This window comes from Neophocaena asiaeorientalis, unplaced genomic scaffold (genome assembly GCF_003031525.2).
Source record: "Neophocaena asiaeorientalis asiaeorientalis breed wild unplaced genomic scaffold, Neophocaena_asiaeorientalis_V1.1 scaffold36, whole genome shotgun sequence".
Lineage (NCBI taxonomy): Eukaryota > Metazoa > Chordata > Mammalia > Artiodactyla > Phocoenidae > Neophocaena > Neophocaena asiaeorientalis.
The window spans coordinates 8,506,775-8,524,863 of NW_020174149.1; the positions used below are offsets into that span (position 1 = coordinate 8,506,775).

The window sequence follows — 18,089 nt, forward strand, 5'->3', positions numbered from 1 at the left end:
GTGGCGCATAGGTGGCACGTGTCACTGTCACCCACCTTCCATAGGTGGGAAATTCATCATATGCCCGCACCTGAGAGCAAGAGGCACCTGGAAATGTCCTCTCCAGGTGGGCACGCATGTGCCAGCTAAAACTCTCTTCCTGTGGAGGGAGATTTGGGGACACGGTCACCTGCTGCAGAGGAGAAAGCCATTCAGACCATTCTTGTAGGCGCCCGAGCCAGCGTGTTCCCTGCTGTATCACCAGTGCCTGGTAGTGAGTAGGCACTCGGCAGATGCTTGTGGGATAGAAGAATAAAGAACAGCACGAAGGCATGGAGGGGGGTTACCCTTGGAGGCTTTGCTGCAGGTAGGGGTGGGGGGCTGTCGCCGCCCCTCTTATGCCGCTGGACCCGCAGGATTCATACCTTTCCTTTCTTTCTAGCCTGTAGATACCTGGGGCTGAACAGCAGCTGCTGTGAGTGAGAGGCGGGCAGCACTGGCCTGAGCCTCCTTCTGGGCTGAGAAGCATCATGGCCAGTGTCATACAGGCCTCCCTGGCTGCCCTCCTTCTGCTGCCTATGGTAAGGGCCCAGGACCCTCCCCTCCATGACCAGCTAGAACCCCAGGCTCACCTGAGCTCCCACCCCAGATAACCTGTGTCTTTTGTGTGCTATCAGCTGGTATCTCTGCCAGTCCCCCCCTGGACCATCTGGCACTTTTGGGTGAACTAAAAAGGGTGCCCCTTCCTCAAGACCCTGTACCGATTTGACCAGAAATTGTTACATAATTTACAAATCTATTATGACAGTAACATATGCGGCAGCCTTTAGAGTTGTGCAGTACACAACCTGCCCAGGTGTGTGCAGGGGCCCTCGTCAAGGCTGCAGAAGGCGCTTGTGATCCTGGTCCCCAGCTCACTAGTCTCTGGCAGGTTAGAGCTCAGAAGGCTGCTCTCTGCTCATGTCTCTGAGTGAGAGGGATGGGGTGCAGGGTTCCCAGACATTGGCCCCTGCCCCTCAACCTGGGAATTCTGACCAGCATGGATGCAGCTGTCTTCAGAGCCCTGGATGCCAGTCCTGCCTCTGCCCTGCCTTACTGTGTGAACCACAGACCAGCTCATCCCTTTCCGTGCACATCTGTGAACAGTCTGAGCTAGACTGGATCCCTGAGCGCTGCTCTCGGCAGCTTGGGATGCCTTGTGCCTGCCTCCACACTCGCCAGCATCCCCTTATGGAACCATCGCTGCCCTGGAGTTTTGAGTTGAAGTGACAACACTAGGACACAGCTGTCGTGATAGCATTCGTGAGCCTTAAAGTTACTTGGTCCTACACTTAAATCCAGTATCTGCCACTAACCAGCCGTGTGACCTTGGGCAGGAGTTTCTAAACTTCTCTGTGCCTCAGTTCCCTCCTTTGTCACATGGGGCAGGAGTAGATGAGAGTGGCTACTAAGCCCCACGGAATGCTACCACTGTCCTTCACCTGCAGCTCCCGGGCCCCCAGAGGAGAGAGAGGATGAGCTCTCTCAGCCCCTCCTCTTTCTCACCTCCTGCTTGCTCCCCTAAAGTGCACTGCTAGCCTCGTGGTCTCTGGAGCTGGACTGCATGGGTTTGAATCCTGGCTGTACAGTCTACTACACTGTGTGACCCTGAGCAAGTTTCGTAATGTCTCTGTGCTTAAGTTTCACATCTGTAGAATGGGAAATGGTAAAAATAGCGCCTGCTCTGTGGTACTCTTGATATATATATGCGTGCATATGACAGAGTAATGCACTCAGTTAGTACGGTGCTCTGTGTGTGCTTGCTAATGTTATCATGAGACATGGAAACTGAGACCCAGGAAGCGGGTGGGATCTGCCCAGGTCCCACACTGAGTTGGTGAAGGGGAAGAGTCCTCATGGCGTCTGTGACGAAGTGGAGGCAGGGTCCCCGCTGGCTCTGAAATCTCTCTGTCACTGTCGTCTTCCTGCTTCTGTCGCTCCCCTTCTCCCACTGCCCCGGAGGCTTAGGTAGCAGGGCTTGTCGGTGAACCTCCCTGTTCCTTCTCACCGTGTATCCCCTGTGCCTCCTGCAGGCTACCGCCATGCACTCTGACTGCATCTTCAAGAAGGGACAAGCCATGTGCCTGGAGAAGATCCAGAGGGCCAACGAGCTGATGGGCTTGAATGACTCCTCCCCAGGTGAGGAGGGAGGCGGGGAGGGCCACCATCCCTGGCACATCCAGACCAGCCTTAGAAGTGATGTCCCAGCCTCTGGCCAACTTATAGAAAGTAGTGGAGGGTACAGGTCCCTGGGTCCCTCAGAAAGCCCCTTGGGGTGATGGAGCCCTGGATCTGCTCTAGGCAGTGACACTGGGGTTGCCCTCCTTGGGGATGGCCTGCCCTGGATGCCTCCCTCTGGAAGGGGCTATTCCGGGTGACTGGACATGGCCACCTTCACTCCCATGGGAGCTGGGATAGAGCTGGTGTCTGGGCTGAGCAGTGGCTGTCGGAGAGCTCGTTAGCAGGCCGCCTGGGCCTGGTGGTGGAAGGGACACAGCTGTTGCTGGTGGCCGAGCTAGAGAGCACCTGGTCTCCCCAGAGCATGAGGTGTGGGGTCATTCCCATCTCCTCGGCTCACTCCATCAGAAGGGAGAGAACAAGGCAGCAGGAGCTCCAGTCCTGTGCGTGTCTGGTGCTGCCATTCTCCTGGGGCTGCTACCAGCATGGGGGGCCGGATGCTGCTTCCTTGTGCTGGATGGTACCACGCTCCGCAGGACATGTAGTGGCCTTAGCTGTCCCATTAGATACCCCTAACTGCCCCTGATCTCAATGACAGTCCCCAAAGCCTCACTTTTCTAGATGTCCCAAGGGAGTGGCATGGCCCCGGCTGAGAACCAGTGGTCCTGTGTAACCCCTTTCCTCCCAACTCCCCTGCTGTGCAGATGGGACGCTGAGGCCCATAGAGCAAGGGCCCCCTCAGCTTCCTGACTCCAGCAGGGCCAGGGAGAGGGTCTGTGTGGGACGTTGGGGATTTGGGGGTAGGGGGCATCACTGGAGGACTCGCCAGATTCTCTCATGCCTCAGTCACTGGAGAGTGGGGTTCTCCACCCACCCTAGAGGGATCCACTTTTCCCCCCGATCCTCCCCATTTCCAGGGAGCTCTTCTGAGCACCATCTGTTTAAATGCGTGATTAGCCTGCAGCCCAGTTAAATGTGATCGTCCCGCTGGGCTGGGCTCCCTAGCCAGTCAGCTCAGCAGGCATTAACTGGTCATGGAGTCACTCCCAGCCACGCTGGCCTTTCCCTCCAGGTGAGCTGTTGCTCAACTCTCACTGAGGCCAAAAGTGGATTTGAGGCCTCACCAGCCAGGGAACCTGAGGCAGGGGGCCTAGATGGGTGCATGGTTGCAGGAGACTCAAAGAATATCTTGTCCAGGCCTCTTGTCCAGGGGATGGGAATGTGGAGCCTGGAGGGCAGTGACTCTTCAGAACCATGGGAAGGGGGAGTGTCAGGCTCAGGTGGGCCTGGAGCCCAGGTGCCCTCCCTCCCAACCCGGGGCCATTGTTCCTGCTTCGCAGGTCTCAGGTATACTTGGGATCGAGGAGTAGGAAGCGTTCCGTAGGGATGGGTCGAGGTGGGATGTGGGGCTGGAACTGGGCCAGCAGGCATGTAGGTGAATTGTACCTGTGGAGCCCCGGGCAGGGAGAGGACAAGACCCCCCACCCCCTGCCGCCTTCCCCTCAGGCGCATCCAGGCAGGGGTGTGAGCGTGAGTGAGGCAGATGGAAGGATGGATGCCAGCCCAGGAGGGGCAGACCAGTGCTGCCGGGAGGGGCTCCCACCCCCAGGCATGCTCAGGAGAGGACGATGAAGGGAATTCTCTGCGGGGAAGGATTCATGGAGAAGGTGGCCTTTACATCAGGTCCTTGGTCCTCAGACCTGGCTGTACGTCAGAGTCACCAGGGAGCTTTGAGGAGAATGTACCCAGGACACAATCCAAACCAGTTAGGCCAGCACCTCACTCCACTGGAGTCACCGTGATTTTTAGAGGCTCCCCAGGCGATTCTGATGAGAAACTAGGCTAAGAACCCCTGAGTTAGGCCCTAGGGAGGAGTAGGCACTTGATGGCAGGTGAGAGCTGAGGGATGGATGTTCTGGGCTGAGGGAACCACAGTAGCAAGAGGTGGGTGGGGAAGGGAGTGAGTCCCCCCCTGGGTCTGGAACCCTGAATTGGAGTCGGTGGGGATGGGCTAGAGGGACGTGTGGCTGAGGGCCCGGGAGGAGGTATCTGTGTTTTGCACGTCTGCCGCCACTGGAGTTGGAGATCGGAGGGGACGGCAGTGGTGGCTTCCCCTGAGCTGCCATGCCTCCAGCTTTCCCCAGGACCTCGCCTGGACCTCCCTCTTCTAGCCCTGCCTCGGGGGCCCTGTAAGTCAGGTCACCCCCAAACCTGAACCTGGTCAAAGGACCCCAAGCCTGTGGAAGAATTTCACTGACCCATCCACCTGCTCATTCATTCGCTCACTTATCCCCTCACGCTCTCGTGCACTCATTCAACTCACATGACGAGCTGGGATCTTAGGTGTCCGGCCTGGGCGGAGTGAGGGCAAAGCCAGGGGTGGGGCCTGCCGAGCTTCTGGGAGAATTTAAAGATGCTGACGGCCAGGCCCTCCCCACACCAGCGTGATTGGCATTTGGACCGGGGCACTTGTTGAGAGTACGTGTTAAAAGCCTCCCGACGATTCTAAAGTGTATCCAAATTTGAGAGCCACTGGGTTGGCCAGAGAATAGCCTCTACCAGGGTGCTTATGTCAACTTGGGCCAGAGAGCAGCCCCCAGCGTCCAGGCAAACCCGGCTGGGAGCCAAGAGTCCAATCTGACTATAAGCAAGAATCAGCATTATGGTATGAATGGATGTGCTTGGGGTGAAATGAGAGAGGCCAGCCCTCCTGCTGTACCCCTTCTCTGCACCTCCCCTGCCCTTTCTGTCCCAAGCACGTACACCATGCACAGAACACTGGCCAGGGGTCAGCCGATGTCCCGGAAACACACTTGAAAAAGGAAATCTGTCAGCTTGTTCCAGTGACTGAGCGTGTATTCACAGCAATGCTTGTAGATAGATATATATATATATTACTTGTGTGTGTCCCCATGATCTTTTAAATCCCATAAAGTGAGTGCATTGGAATGAAGACACTGATCTGTTAGAGGGGAGGTGTGTCTGTGGCATGTACGTGTGGTTGGGGGGATGGTGAGGGGTTCCCAGGATGACACCTGCATCCCCTCAAACCCATACCCCTCACTGATCCTGGGACCTTCACCGCAAAGAGAATGTGGGACCGTATTGCATATAGGGGCCTTCAGAATGGAAGCCGAGGGACAGAGATATGCTAGGGAGGGGCACCGGCGCTCAGCAGTCAGCTGAAGGGGGTAGAAAATATAGGTAAGATAGCGGAGAGTGAAAGCAAGCTTTCTGACTGGGTGGTTTTGTCCACAGCGTCCCTGGCGGGTTTTAAAGATGTTTATTGGGACCATTGTTGAGGTGATATATTTAGTGGTTTTGTCCCTCGTTCCAAACTCCTGAATGCTAAACAGACCTTGAGACAGCACCAAGTCCAGCTGTATCATGGGACACACGGAGAGGCTGAGGCCAGAGTTGGGCGTCGCTGGCCAAGTCACACCGAGGGCCAGAGCCAGCTCTGGGACAGGACCCAGGTCTGCTGTCCCAGCCAGGGAGGGCCCTCTGTGCTGCGGTGCCCTTGTGCCTAGAGAGAAGCGGAAAGGACTCCTGTGCGTGGGAACCTGCGCCTCCTCTCTGGAGCGTCCCCAGACCCACACAGGGCACAGGCACTGCCTGCTGGGCTGGCCACTTCTGTTCTCTCGGCTCAGCCCGGCCAACCTGCCTGTCCAGGGTGAGTCCTGCCAGCACATCCTCTTTGTGGGACTGCGGGCTTGCATCAGTCTGGAGGCCTTCCCTGCGTCTAAGTGGGCTGGTCAGGTGTGGTCCTCCTTGGGGGTCCCACGCCCCATACTCTGGAGAAGATGGAAGAGGGAGGCCTGAAGCGGCCTTGGCAGGGGCAGGAGGGAAGTGGCTTGGAGGAGAGACAGGAAAGCCTGCTCATTGCTATTCTGACCCAGCCTCTGAGGCCTGTCCAGGGTGCAGAGTGTGTACCCTAGCCCCCAGCTCCACCCCCTCACCGGAAGAGAGGCCTGGAGGAGGGCGGGGGAACCACTGCAAGGCTGGGCCCAGGCTCCCCATCCTTGGGGCAAGACCAGCTTCTTGTCTGTGCTTCCCAGCTGCTCTGAGAACGAACAGACCCCCAGCGTGGGGAGGGGGCGGGGCCTGTAGGGACCCGCCCTCTGTGGAACTCGTTCCCCAGATCTGACAAAGGGTTCCGTTTCTGTCCAAACCTGTTTCTCTTTGGTCCGTAGTTCTCAGACTTAAGCCTGTATCAGAACCTCCTGGAAGTCTTGTTAAAATCCAGATTACTGGGCCCAGCCCCAGTTTCTGACTCAGTGGATTTGACGGGGCCTGAGTGTCTGGATCTCTGGCACGCTCCCAGTGGCGCTCTGCTCTGGGGTCTGCACTTTAAGAACCACTGATTTCCAGAGGGGAGGGCTGCATCTTTAGTCCTTCCTCCACTTCCCCGGCACAGAATTCACAGCTGCTCTTCATTTTATGGATCAGTAACATTGGCTATAAAGTAAATTTCAGTAAATTGAATCGTTTTTTACCCGTGAATCGCATGCCGAAACGAGAGGCTTGTTCTAACGATACGCAGGCATCCTCAGGCAGCTTCTCAAAGAGAGGACTGCGCCTTTGTTTGAGTCCGCTTGGCGCCCCTGGTCTCACGAGTTTTGAACACTGTGTGGAACTGGACAGAATCATCACCATGACAACCCGAGATTAGCTCCTTATTTTGTTCCAGTCGGGGCTAATGGCTCTTGCGTTCTCTCTCCATTCAACCTGCCCAAGTGGTCTTTTCCCCTCCTGCTGTCACAAGGCACCGCCTCTCCTTGCCTGCTTTGTGTGTCAGCATCTTAGTGGGAGCAGCCCCGGAGAGTGTGCCCGGCATTCTCCCCCAGAGCGGGAATCCCCCGGTGCCTGAATTCCTCCCATCAAGTCCCATAGAGGCTTTCGGTGGGACAGACTGAGCCAGGAGGGCACAGGCAGGCTTCGTGTAGAATTGGGGCCCAAGGCGGGTAGATCGGAAGGCTTGGGGTGTCGGAGTGGAGAGTTCTCCCGGGGAAGAGGACCGGTTCTGATCTCCTCTGCACGGGGAAGAAGAGGACAGGAACTTTCTCGACCCCGCAGCCATGTCTGATGCACTTGACCGCCTCCTCCTTGAAGCAGGCTTTCCTGCTGCTGTGTCACCAACGTCTTCTGGTTTTCCTTGTATTTCTGGCCACCCCTCCTGAGTCTTCTTTTCCGGCGCCTCTTCTGAGTGGTGGCATCTCTTCTTTTGGGGCCAGGCCCTAGTCTCTTCTCTTTTTTTCTTCTCAAATCTACGCCCTCTCATTGGACATATCACCCGGGTCCACGGTCCTACAGAGTATCCCTGTGCCGACCACTTCCTGTTCTCTTCCTCCAGTTCCAACTTCCCGGCTGAACGCCAGAAATTTGTCTAACTGCCTATCTGAAATCTGGCTTCACTTGACTCTTCACATCATCTCAAACTAAACATGCCCCAGATGATACTCTTGAGTTCCAGCTTGCCGATTCCCCCCACCATTTGCTTCTCATCCAGCCCTCCCCACTGTGGCGAGTGGCTCAGCTAGCCAGCCATCTGGACACTCAAACCCAGGTGCCATCCTTGGCCCCTCTCTTCCGTTTAGTGCATCAGTCATGGTAGCCTAGACCATGCTGAGGTAACAAATGAACCGTAACATCTCAGAGACTTAGTACCATAACATTTCCTGCTTGTACACGTCACCAGCCAGCGTGGTCAGCAGAGGTGGGAGGTGGAGTTCGACTCTGCCTGGTCCTTCAGAGATCCAGGCTTCTTTCATCTTGCAACACTGCCCCCCTCGATATGCGGCCTCCAGGGATGCTGCAGAGAGGGGAGAGAGAGAGAGAGAAAGGGTATGGAGTCTGTGAGGGATGTTTTAGAGACCTGTTCATCACTTCCCCCCTCTTCCTATGGGTGAGCACTCAGTCACGTGAGATGGATGAGAACCAACGCTCCCTGGCACGCTCACCGGCTGGGTCCAGCCAGTGTGTCACCAAGTCCTGTCAGTCCTGCCTACAGACTCTCCTACACAGAGCTCCTTTCTACCTTGGCTGCCATGGCTCCTAAGCGAGCCCCACCACCCTCCTCTGGACTGCTGCCATATCCTGACAGACATGTCTCCATGTTTGCTTTCCTGCTCTTGAAATATATTACCTTCCCACACAGCTGAATCAGATCATGTGACTCTGCGTCTTCAGACCCATCTGTGGGAGGCAGAATAATGCCCCCACCAAAGATGCCCACGTCCATGGGCTTCCCAGGTGGCGCAGTGGTTGAGAGTCCGCCTGCCGATGCAGGGGACATGGGTTCGTGCCCTGGTCCGGGAAGATCCCACATGCCGCGGAGCGGCTGGGCCGTGAGCCGTGGCTGCTGGGCCTACGCGTCCAGAGCGTGTGCTCCGCAATGGGAGAGGCCACAACAGTGAGAGGCCCACGTACCGCAAAAAAAAAAAAAAAAAAAAAAAAATATGCCCATGTCTGAATCCCCAAAGCCTGTGAATGTGTTGCCTTATATGACAAAAGGGACTTGGCAGGTATAATTAAGTTAAGATGGAGCAAGTAGCCTGGATTATTCAGGTGGATCCAGTGTAGTCACAAGCGGCCTTTTAGGTGACAGGAGGCAGCAGGAGGGTCAGAGGAGAGAGCTTTGAGGATGCTATGCTACTGGCTTGGAAGATGGAGAGAGTAGCCGCAGGTCAAGGGATGTGGGTGGCCTCCTGAATCTGGAAAAGACAAGGAAACAGATTCTCCTCTAGAGCCTCCAGAAGGAATGCTGACAACTTGACTTTGGCCCAGTGAGACTTCTGACCTCCAGAACTGTAAGATAAGAAATTGTGTCATTTTAAGCCACCAAGTTTGCTTTGTTATAGCAGCAACAGGAAAGTAATACACCATCCAAGGTCTTCTCAGCATTTGGTATTAAATCCAAACTCATTCCCATGACCACAGGCTATAAGCCCCGTGTGGGCACAGACCAGGGGGGTTTATTCACCCCAGTTTTGCTCTCCGGTGTCTGACTTGTAATAGGCACTTAATATTTCTTGAATAAATGAGTGAAAAAGAGGGAAGGGAAGGGGAAAGAGAAGACACAGAAAAGGTAAAAGGAGAAGGGGGGTGGGGGAGAAATGGCATCTTGAAATCTTCTAGCCTCAACAGAACTAAGCTTTGTTGGGACTGGAGTCTGGAACAGATGGGGAAAGAGAAACTGGATGTGTGTTGTGGGCGTGGAAGGAAAATGAGTTGCTGTCCTTAGTTAGAAAAACCCAAGGCACTCTCAGGAGCCCAAATCCCATCCTCATCTCCCTGGAAAACGATCCTGGGAGGATTCAGCTCCAAGGCTCCTGAGGCCAGAGCAGACCCCATCCAGGACAGGAGAGGAGACAGACCCCACCTCTCTTCCTCTGTGGATCAGGCCAGGAGGTGACACCTACGGGAGAAATGCGCACAGGGCATCCTGGAAAGCCCCGAGATGGTGACCTGCGTCTCCTGTGACCCCAGTGATGCAGGCCAGAGAGGTGTGTGGATGGCTGAAAGCTCCCGATGGGGTTGGGGACATTGTCCCATAAAGCAAAACTGTTCCACAGCATTTCTGACACCAAATGTGTGGGTTTTCCATACCAAGCAGTTCTCTGGTTTTCTACGGATACCCACTGGATGTCCTTACAATTTAATTCAAATCTGACACTAACGACCTGGAGTTAGCACAGACCCAACAGATTAAGGGTCAGCTTCAGGAGACTGAGCCCCCATTTCAGATGCCAATTGCAAGTCGTGGGGCCCCAGGTTACCCACACTTCAGTCTGTCTTGGCTACAAATCAGGAGTTCCCTTGGGCTTCCCTGGTGGCGCAGTGGTTGAGAGTCCGCCTGCCGATGCAGGGGAGACAGGTTCGTGCCCTGGTCCGGGAAGATCCCACGTGCCGCAGAGCGGCTGGGCCTGTGAGCCGTGGCCACTGAGCCTGCGCACCCGGAGCCCGTGCTCCTCAATGGGAGAGGCCACAACAGTGAGAGGCCCGTGTACTGCAAAAAAAAAAAAAAAGAGTTCCCATAGCCTCCTCTTCATCCTCCATAATTTGCTATAATGACTCACAGAACTCAGGGGAACACATTAGGCCGTGCCAGGGCCTACTGTTCCACATTTAGGGAACATCTGTTGACTGGGGTTCCCAGGGCATGGGCCAGACACGGCCACGCTCCATGGCTGTTCCACGGTCAACACGGGCCATGGCGGCCAAAGATGTACTATTAGGTCTCTTTCAAGGATATGTTGTCATAACCAGCCATGTGCAGGTTGGAGCCCTGCTGTGATGGGTGGACAGAAATCATCAGTAACAGACCTGGGACCCATCTCCCTTCATGTGGCCCCAGCATCCTCGTCATCTTGGTTTGTTGTCCTCAGAGCTTTCTATGATGCTTCTGTCTCCCAAACTCAGTTATTCTGGGAGCAGGCTGCTATAGGCTAATGTGATTGGGTGTGAATTCTTAAGTACCCAGGTCTGAGTTCTGAGAGATAGGGTTTTCTGCACCTGGAAGGTTTGGGCGCCTTCTGGTCCAAACAGGACCTGAAAGTCAGTCATGGACCCCAACAGAGAGGCTGTGAGCTCATGAGGGCAGACACGAGCCCCTGCATGCCATCGGGGTGGGCAGGGTGGAGCCCACTCCATAAGCGCGGAGAGGTCCGTAAGGGCAAGAGGCCTCTCCATGGAGAGGAGGGGCGGAGTCAGACGAGGGGTGAAGCATGAAGGGGAGGTGAGGTGGTGGTGATGGGAGTACAGAGGACTCTACAGAGAGGCTGGCAAGGGCTGGAAGGAGAGCAGGCACAGGGGTCGGAGGGTCCACTGAGCCCCCCAAATCTGAAAACCTGGTTGTCAAGCTCAGCCTCTTCTTCCTTTCTCACAAGCTCATGTCCAGCGAGTCGCGCGTCTTGGCGATTCCTAAATAGCTCTCAGTTTGTCCCTGCTCTTCTCCAGCCCTCGGTGCTCACCTGATGCGGGCGTGCCTCGCCACCACAGTGACCTCTCAGGTGCTCCCTGCTTCCTGGCTCTTTCGGGGCCTTGGCTTTGCAGGCCTTTCCCCTCCTCCCCAACCCCCATCGGGCCAATTTGTGCTCCTCTTCAGGTCCCAGCTCTGTGTCATCTTCCTGCTGCAGGCCTGCCCTGAAAGGCGCTGGGCGACCCGGGGGAGAGGGCATGGAGCGCCATCCTCGGGCCAGACGGTTCCTGCCCCTCCCCCGAGGGGCAGGGAGGGCCCACCGAGGAGGTTGATCTGAAGTGGGACCCCACCGCGACGTGGAGCCTGGGGACGTGGAAGAGCTCGTGCAGGGTGATGTGTGCGTGTGATGTGTGCGTGTGTATGTGGGCGTCTCGCTGCCCTCTCACCATGGTTCCCTTCCTCACAGGCTGCCCTGGGATGTGGGACAACATCACATGTTGGAAGCCTGCCCACGTGGGTGAGATGGTCCTCGTCAGTTGCCCTGAGCTCTTCCGAATCTTCAACCCAGACCAAGGTGGGTCCCCCCCGAGGGCCTCTTCAGGCCACTCTGGGTCCAGCCTGCTCCCCTTGTTCGGACCTCAGGCTTTTCTGAGAGACAAGCACCAGGGACATAGGGCGCCCTGCAGGCGGATACTTCCCATTCCAGAGCTCATGTGCTGGTGGGGAGATGAAATCACGGACCCTCGGGCACACAGGGACACAGAAGCACCCCTCAGACGTGGCAAGTCCACGTGGAGGTGCATCGTCGTGGCTGGGCTCTCGAACTTGGACTCCAAGTTCCTTAGCAAGAAGTCCCTTAGCGAGACTGGACATGTCTTAATGGTCAGTGGTGTCAGCTGATGTTATCACCGTTGTCACTCGCACAGAGAGGCCTGGGTGACCGCCTCTCCATGGGGAGGGGTCTGAGGGGAAGGGGTTCTGGGGAGTCTCTCCTTTGAGTGTGAGTCTGGTGGTCTCTCCAGGCCTGTTGCTGTCTTTGGTGGAGGCCTCGTGGGCTCCTAAAGAAGGTTGGTGGCTGATGCGTCCACACTGACACTGGGAAGGGCCTGGAGCCAGACTGGCCCTCTACCCCAACCCTGGGGCTGTCGCGGAAGCAGGGTGGCAAGCTGAGGGCTGCTGAGTTGGGCTGGGCGGGGAGAGATGGCGGGGCTGGGCTCCAGGCTGGTGATGTACTGAGAACCACCCGTGGACCACTGAGCCCTGGGTTGGGGCCTTGGTTTGAGGAGGACGGAGGGTGGGGCTTCTGAGGAGATTAGAGAGTCTGAGACACGTGTGGGCGGCCATGCTCGGGCCCCTTGAGACCTGGGTCTCAGCTTCGTCCTTCACCTGCGTAAGGCTTCAGCCAGTGTCCTTCCAGAAGCGGAGAGTCTCCAAGCTCCACCTCACTACAGAATCCTGCCTGCCGCTGTCCCTAATGTGTGTGTGAGAGGCAGCGACAAAGTCTTTCACACCTGGAAGTCCGGCAACCTGGACTGTGCCTGGACTTCTCTTTTTGCAAGAGGCGGCGGAGGGAGGTAGTGGCATTGTATCGGGGTGCCAGGGCCCCATCTCTGCCTCCCTGCCCAGGACCAGAGGAGGCAGGGTCTAGCTGCATCGCACCCCTGCCTCTCCTCCCCCCAACTTCTGCTCCGAGCAGGGCCTGTTAGCCACACCTCCCACCTTCAGAATCTCCAGCCAGCCCAGCAGGAGAGTGGCAGTTGAACTCTTCCATCCTGACAGCGCGGGGGACTGGGTGTGACCCAGGGCAGGATGGGAAGTGCTGAAGCAAGAGGCACAGTATGAATGGTGGGACGTCAGGCGAGGTGGCAGCCTGCTGATTCAGCCCAGTTTCGAATTCATTCCTATAGAAACCAGCTTAATCACTTCCTCCACTCACGTACTCCTTTCGTTCGGTCGTTTATTTAAAGTTGGCGGAACAGCTACTCTGGGTCAGGTACCATGGCAGGATTACTTCTTTTCAACCACAAAAAAAGGTAAAATGAATCAGCAGTAAAATAAAATTTTCTTAAGCTCAACTTTCCTTCAGACTCTGTGCCTCCGTCTGGCAATCGCACAATGAATGTGTTATTTACCCCCGCTTCTTAATGGTTCACTAAGGCAGGCCTTTTTAGCATCTCCATTCACGGAGCTGGATTAGTGAGACTTGCCTTAAATACTTAGAAAGCTGAAGGTGGCGTTTTTTCGTTTTATTCCCTGGTTCTCAGGGCTGAATCTCATGCTCGTTGTAATAATTGTTGCTCTGCGGGCTATTGGAGAGATGGGAACGTTGATCGCTCTCCTCCTTACACATGCCTCTGATTTTTCTCTTTAACTGTGTCCTGTTCGCGAGGGAATCGTAGAAAGTCTCCAGTGTCTGGTCCAGCCCCAGCCTGTGGTTCTCATGCCTCTGGCGCCCCCAGCAGAGCCTCTCTCCAGAGTCTGGGAGTGGGAAAGAGGAGGAAATCGTCAGCAGGGCCCGGAGAGAGCAGACCTGACTTTAGACCCCTCGCTCACCTCTGTGTTCTCACTCTCTGTCTTTCTGTCTGTCTGTCTGTCTCTCTCTGTTTCAGTCTGGGAGACGGAAGCCATCGGTAAGAGGAACCTTGGAGAGGACAGACTGCTGATCATCTGTCCATCCGGCAGGAGCCTGGCTCTGACTGCTGGGAGTGGGTGGGGGTGGAATGAGAGGCTCATCAGGGGCTGGGTTCATCCCGCCTCCCCCCCCACCCCCTCCCCCCTTGGCCATCTGGAGGTGGAGGAGACACAGGAAGATGGAAGATGGAGCTCCTGGTCTCAGGGTGCTCATGAGCTTGTTTGGGAAGTTGACACCCACTCCCCTGTGGAGGGGTTAGCAAACAAGGCCACCCGTGTGCATAGGCACGTGCATATGTACACGTACAGGCCTGATTGTGTGAGTGAGCCCACATGTGGAGTTGGAATGTATGGCAAGCTCCAGAGTAGAAGAGACCCAGCCAGGTGGCGTTCGGGCAGAATAACGATGATGTCAGGGGAGGCTTCCTGGAGGAGGTGGCATGTCAGTTGAACCTTGAATACAGAATTTTGAGAAGTAGAGGGGAAATTGGAGTTCACTGCTAACAGGAGATTCAGCCTAAAGAACGGGTGGAGGAGGGAATAAAGAGTCAGGAGAGAAAGAGAAAAAATGTCTGAGGAGGAAGTCTTTGGAGTTCTGGGTTCCCTTTGATGGGAGTGGTTTGTGGGCTGAGATTGAGGGTTGAGCACCAAAGAAAGAATGCAAGCCCAGGACCCATATTGCTATTCTTTGCCCTTTTCTTGAAAAGATCCAGTTAATTAACTTATTTACAAAACAGAAATAGACTCACAGATATAGAAAACAAACTTACGGTTACCAAAGGGGATAGCGGAGGCGGGGGCGGAGATAAATTAGGAGTTTGGCATTAACATATACACACTACTTTATATAAAATAGATAAACAACAAGCACCTACAAAAAAAGAGGAAAGGCCCAGTTACCCTCTTCCAGTCCTCTCCCACTCCAGAGGCCCTCCCATCCTCCCGACAATGTCCCATTTCCACTCCCTGTGGTCCAGTGTGGAGAACTGAGTCATGGGCCACCATTAGCATCATAGAAATACAAAGCAAATGAGATGGAATTGGAAGGTGCAGTGTGTCAGACAGGTGTGTGTGGCTACTATGTGTGATGCAGCCTCTTGGCCAAGATCCCACCTCCCCCCAGCCCTGATCCTTCAGGCCAGGGGCAGCCTTGGCCTTCCACGGTGCAGAGTAAGCAGTGGATAGCCCAGGCAAGCTGATGGCCGGGTGTCCCGACTCATGCTCACGCCTGTTTTGCAGGAGAGTTTGGATTTGCTGACAGTAACTCCTTGGATCTCTCAGGTAAGGGATGAGCTGGGGTTTACCATGGGCTGGCTGGAGGGAGGGCATCTGCTAACCCGTGATCTTGGGGAACCCCTCCTTCCAGGCCGGTCTATGCCTCTCTCTGGCTGTGTGATCTTTGGCAGCTCACTTTCCTTCTCTGATAAAGCTGTGGATTTTCTCCATGGAAATTTGCACGCAAGGGCTCAGACAGAACACTGTGCATACAATTTCAGGGAAGCACAGATCTCAGTAAAGAGCTCCTTAAGTGGTCTCCGATAGCGTTGAACTCCCATATGTAGAACAGTGGTTCTCATACTTTAAAAATCACCTAATGGGCTTGTTAAAGCAGATTCCTGGACCTCACTCCCAGAGTCTGATTCAGCAGGCCTGGGTGGGGCCTGAGAAGGTGCATTTCTAGCCAGTCTCCCACGTGATGCTGATGGGCTGGTCTGGGGGGGGCACCCACTTTGAGAACCCCTGCCCTAAGATTCTGTGCTCCTACAGAGTTGCCGGGGCAGAACAGCCTAGTGAAGTAGGTGCTGCCACTTCAGGATGGTGACAGTCTAGAGAGTACTGCATCTTCCGGAGATTTCTGTCAGAACAGTAGAGTGGCAGATTCATACAATAGTTCTGAACAAAAAGGTTTATACTTTTCTGAGCCCACGCTGTATTATACAAAGAGGAAGAAGGAAAATAAAAGAAAGGAAATGGCTTGTATCTCCAGGATACTTTTTTTAAAAAATGTTTTTCAAAGCGACTTCCCTTTCTCTTCCCACCACCCCGATGTGGGCAAAGCAGAGAGGAGACCCAGGGAAGGGAAGGGCTTGGCCAAGGCCGTGGTCCCCTAGGACGTGCAGACTTTCTGAAAGAAACGTTCAGAGGGACTTGGAAAGAGGTTGCCAGTAGCAGCCTGAAACAGATTTGCTGGAAGAAGGAACCATTTGGCATCCAACTGTGGGGCAGAAGTGAGCCCTTCTCTCCCTGGACCTGCCAGATGTCCTTTTTGTCCTGGGCCATAAGACTCAGAATCTGAGCAGCGATGGAGACCAGTCTCCCCGCTCTGGGCAGAGCTCTCTTTATGGCAGGAGATCCCACCCTTCGCTGCTTCCCAGAGTCCCAGGAAGTGCGTTTCTGACTCCTGGCTAAAAAGAACTGGCCTTGGGCTTCCCTGGTGGTGCAGTGGTTGAGAGTCCGCCTGCCGATGCAGGGGACACGGGTTCGTGCCCCGGTCCGGGAGGCATCCCAGGTGCCGCGGAGCGGCTGGGCCCGTGAGCCATGGCCGCTGGGCCTGCTCCGCAGTAGGAGAGGCCACAGCAGTGAGAGGCCCGTGTACCGCAAAAAAAAAAAAAAAAAAAGAACTAGCCTTAGATCTTCCAACTTAGGCAGCAGGACACAAGGTAGGGGTCCCCTTTCTTGGCCTCTGCCCTTGCCCCCTTCCTGAGTGCCCCAGAGGTGGCCTTGGCCACAGAGGGAGGATTCTTCCAACAACATGGGTGTTGGAGCCTCTTTTATGCTGATGTCTCTTGTATACGATTTTCTGGCCCCTGAATCCTGAAAGGAAGAGCAACCCCAGGTGTCCTAACACACCAGGTAAACTTCCAGGAAGCCAGTCTGGGAAGGGGGGTCAGCCTGGGGCCACACTCAGGGGCTGGGCTGGAGGCAGGGGATGGCTACTGCCTTCCCCCCTCCCCCAGACATCCGTGCTTCACCTTTAGACAGTCAGGAGTGGGGAAGGTGAAATGAGCAATCAGTAAAGGCCAAAAGGCACCCAGGCAGGGTGAAAACCGGACTGGACTCCACTCTGCAGCCAGCAAATGACTCCTGCCCACTCTGGTGTCCTGCAAAATGGCCTTTAAAGTTGAGCAAAAGAAAATTAAAGTATATTAGTGACAGGAAACAGACCTCTAAACCTGAAAAGGCAAAGTCTCTTTATTTCTACACCTAAATATGTATCTTAATAAGATCTGATGCTGGGTCAGTGGAGGTCTGGTCCTTGTTAATTAAGCCACGTGTCCCCTTCACATGGAGTTTTGCAGCTGCTGGAAGGCCCAGAGCTCCCGGTAAAGGCATCACCTAGAGCTCCAGGTATGACGAGAACTCCTGCTGCACCTCCACCTGAGGTGACTCCTGGGCCAGAATCTTTGGGCCTGGAATCTGCATTTGTGATCCCAGGTCATTCTTCTGCTCGCCGAAGTTTGGCAAGTGCCGACCCAGGGCCTAGGGCAGGGGCTCAGGCCTTTCCCTAGGCGGAAGGAGGCTGGATTCGTTCTGGCTCAGTCCCCTCACCCCTTGTTTAGAGATCAGCTTGCACCTTGTCCTCCTACCCTCCTCATCCTTTGTATAAGGGTAAAAGCAATTGCTACTTCCCTTGGACAGTGGAGGATCTCATGAACCTTCAGCTACCACGCTTCTCAGATGGGCATGTGGATTTCCAGGAATTCCCGCTTAAGAAGTAATTTTCGATTAAGAATTTTGGAGCCCTTTTAAATCATTTCTGTGGCTTGCTGAGTTTTTGTTCTGCTGCAGACATGAGGGTAGTGAGCCGGAACTGCACAGAGGATGGATGGTCGGAGCCGTTCCCTCATTATTTCGACGCTTGTGGGTTTGATGAGTACGAGTCTGAGACCGGGGACCAGGTGAGTGTCTGCTCCTCACCTGGACGTGGAGGGATGAGGCTGAGGAGGTGGGCGGAGGGGTGTGTCTACCAGAGGCCTGGACTTCTGATGGACGTGCGGAAGCTCCGGTCCCCAGGCAGCGTTCATGAGCGGGCAGGACTTTCATTCGCTCATTCTGGGCTGAGAAACAACTGGTTTGCTGCTTGAGCTCCTCCGGCCCCCGGCCCGCGTCCTCCACCTCCCTAGCTACTCTTTCAGGATACACAGACTTTCTGTGGCCCAGCCATTGAAGGGTTAATGTGGGGCCCAGCAGGGGGCCTCCCGGCCCCTCCCCCAGGATGAGGCTCGGCCCCCTTCTGGCTGGTCAGTGCTTCTGCACTCTGCCAGCACTCAGCTTTTGCACAGTGCGGACCCTGCAGAGGGAGGAGGTGGCTGGGGGGTGCCTGGGGGCTGGGGGTGTCGGG

At 55.3% G+C, this 18,089-nt stretch overlaps 1 protein-coding gene across 5 annotated transcripts in view; it reads left to right on the top strand.

Annotated features, from left to right (window-relative positions):
• Positions 1–421: 421 nt before the first annotated feature.
• The window catches only part of ADCYAP1R1 (ADCYAP receptor type I), a 38,822-nt gene continuing 21,154 nt past the window's right edge, over positions 422–18,089 (top strand). Inside the window, exons 1-6 of one of the 5 annotated variants that reach the window (XM_024755012.1) lie at positions 422–560; positions 2,052–2,157; positions 11,583–11,690; positions 13,726–13,746; positions 14,987–15,028; positions 17,537–17,646. In XM_024755012.1, coding sequence (XP_024610780.1) covers positions 510–560; positions 2,052–2,157; positions 11,583–11,690; positions 13,726–13,746; positions 14,987–15,028; positions 17,537–17,646 — 438 coding nt within the window. In that variant the 5' untranslated portion in view covers positions 422–509. The remainder of the gene's footprint in view (positions 561–2,051; positions 2,158–11,582; positions 11,691–13,725; positions 13,747–14,986; positions 15,029–17,536; positions 17,647–18,089) is intronic. The other 4 variants (XM_024755017.1, XM_024755015.1, XM_024755013.1 and 1 more) reach the window with 4 other exon arrangements.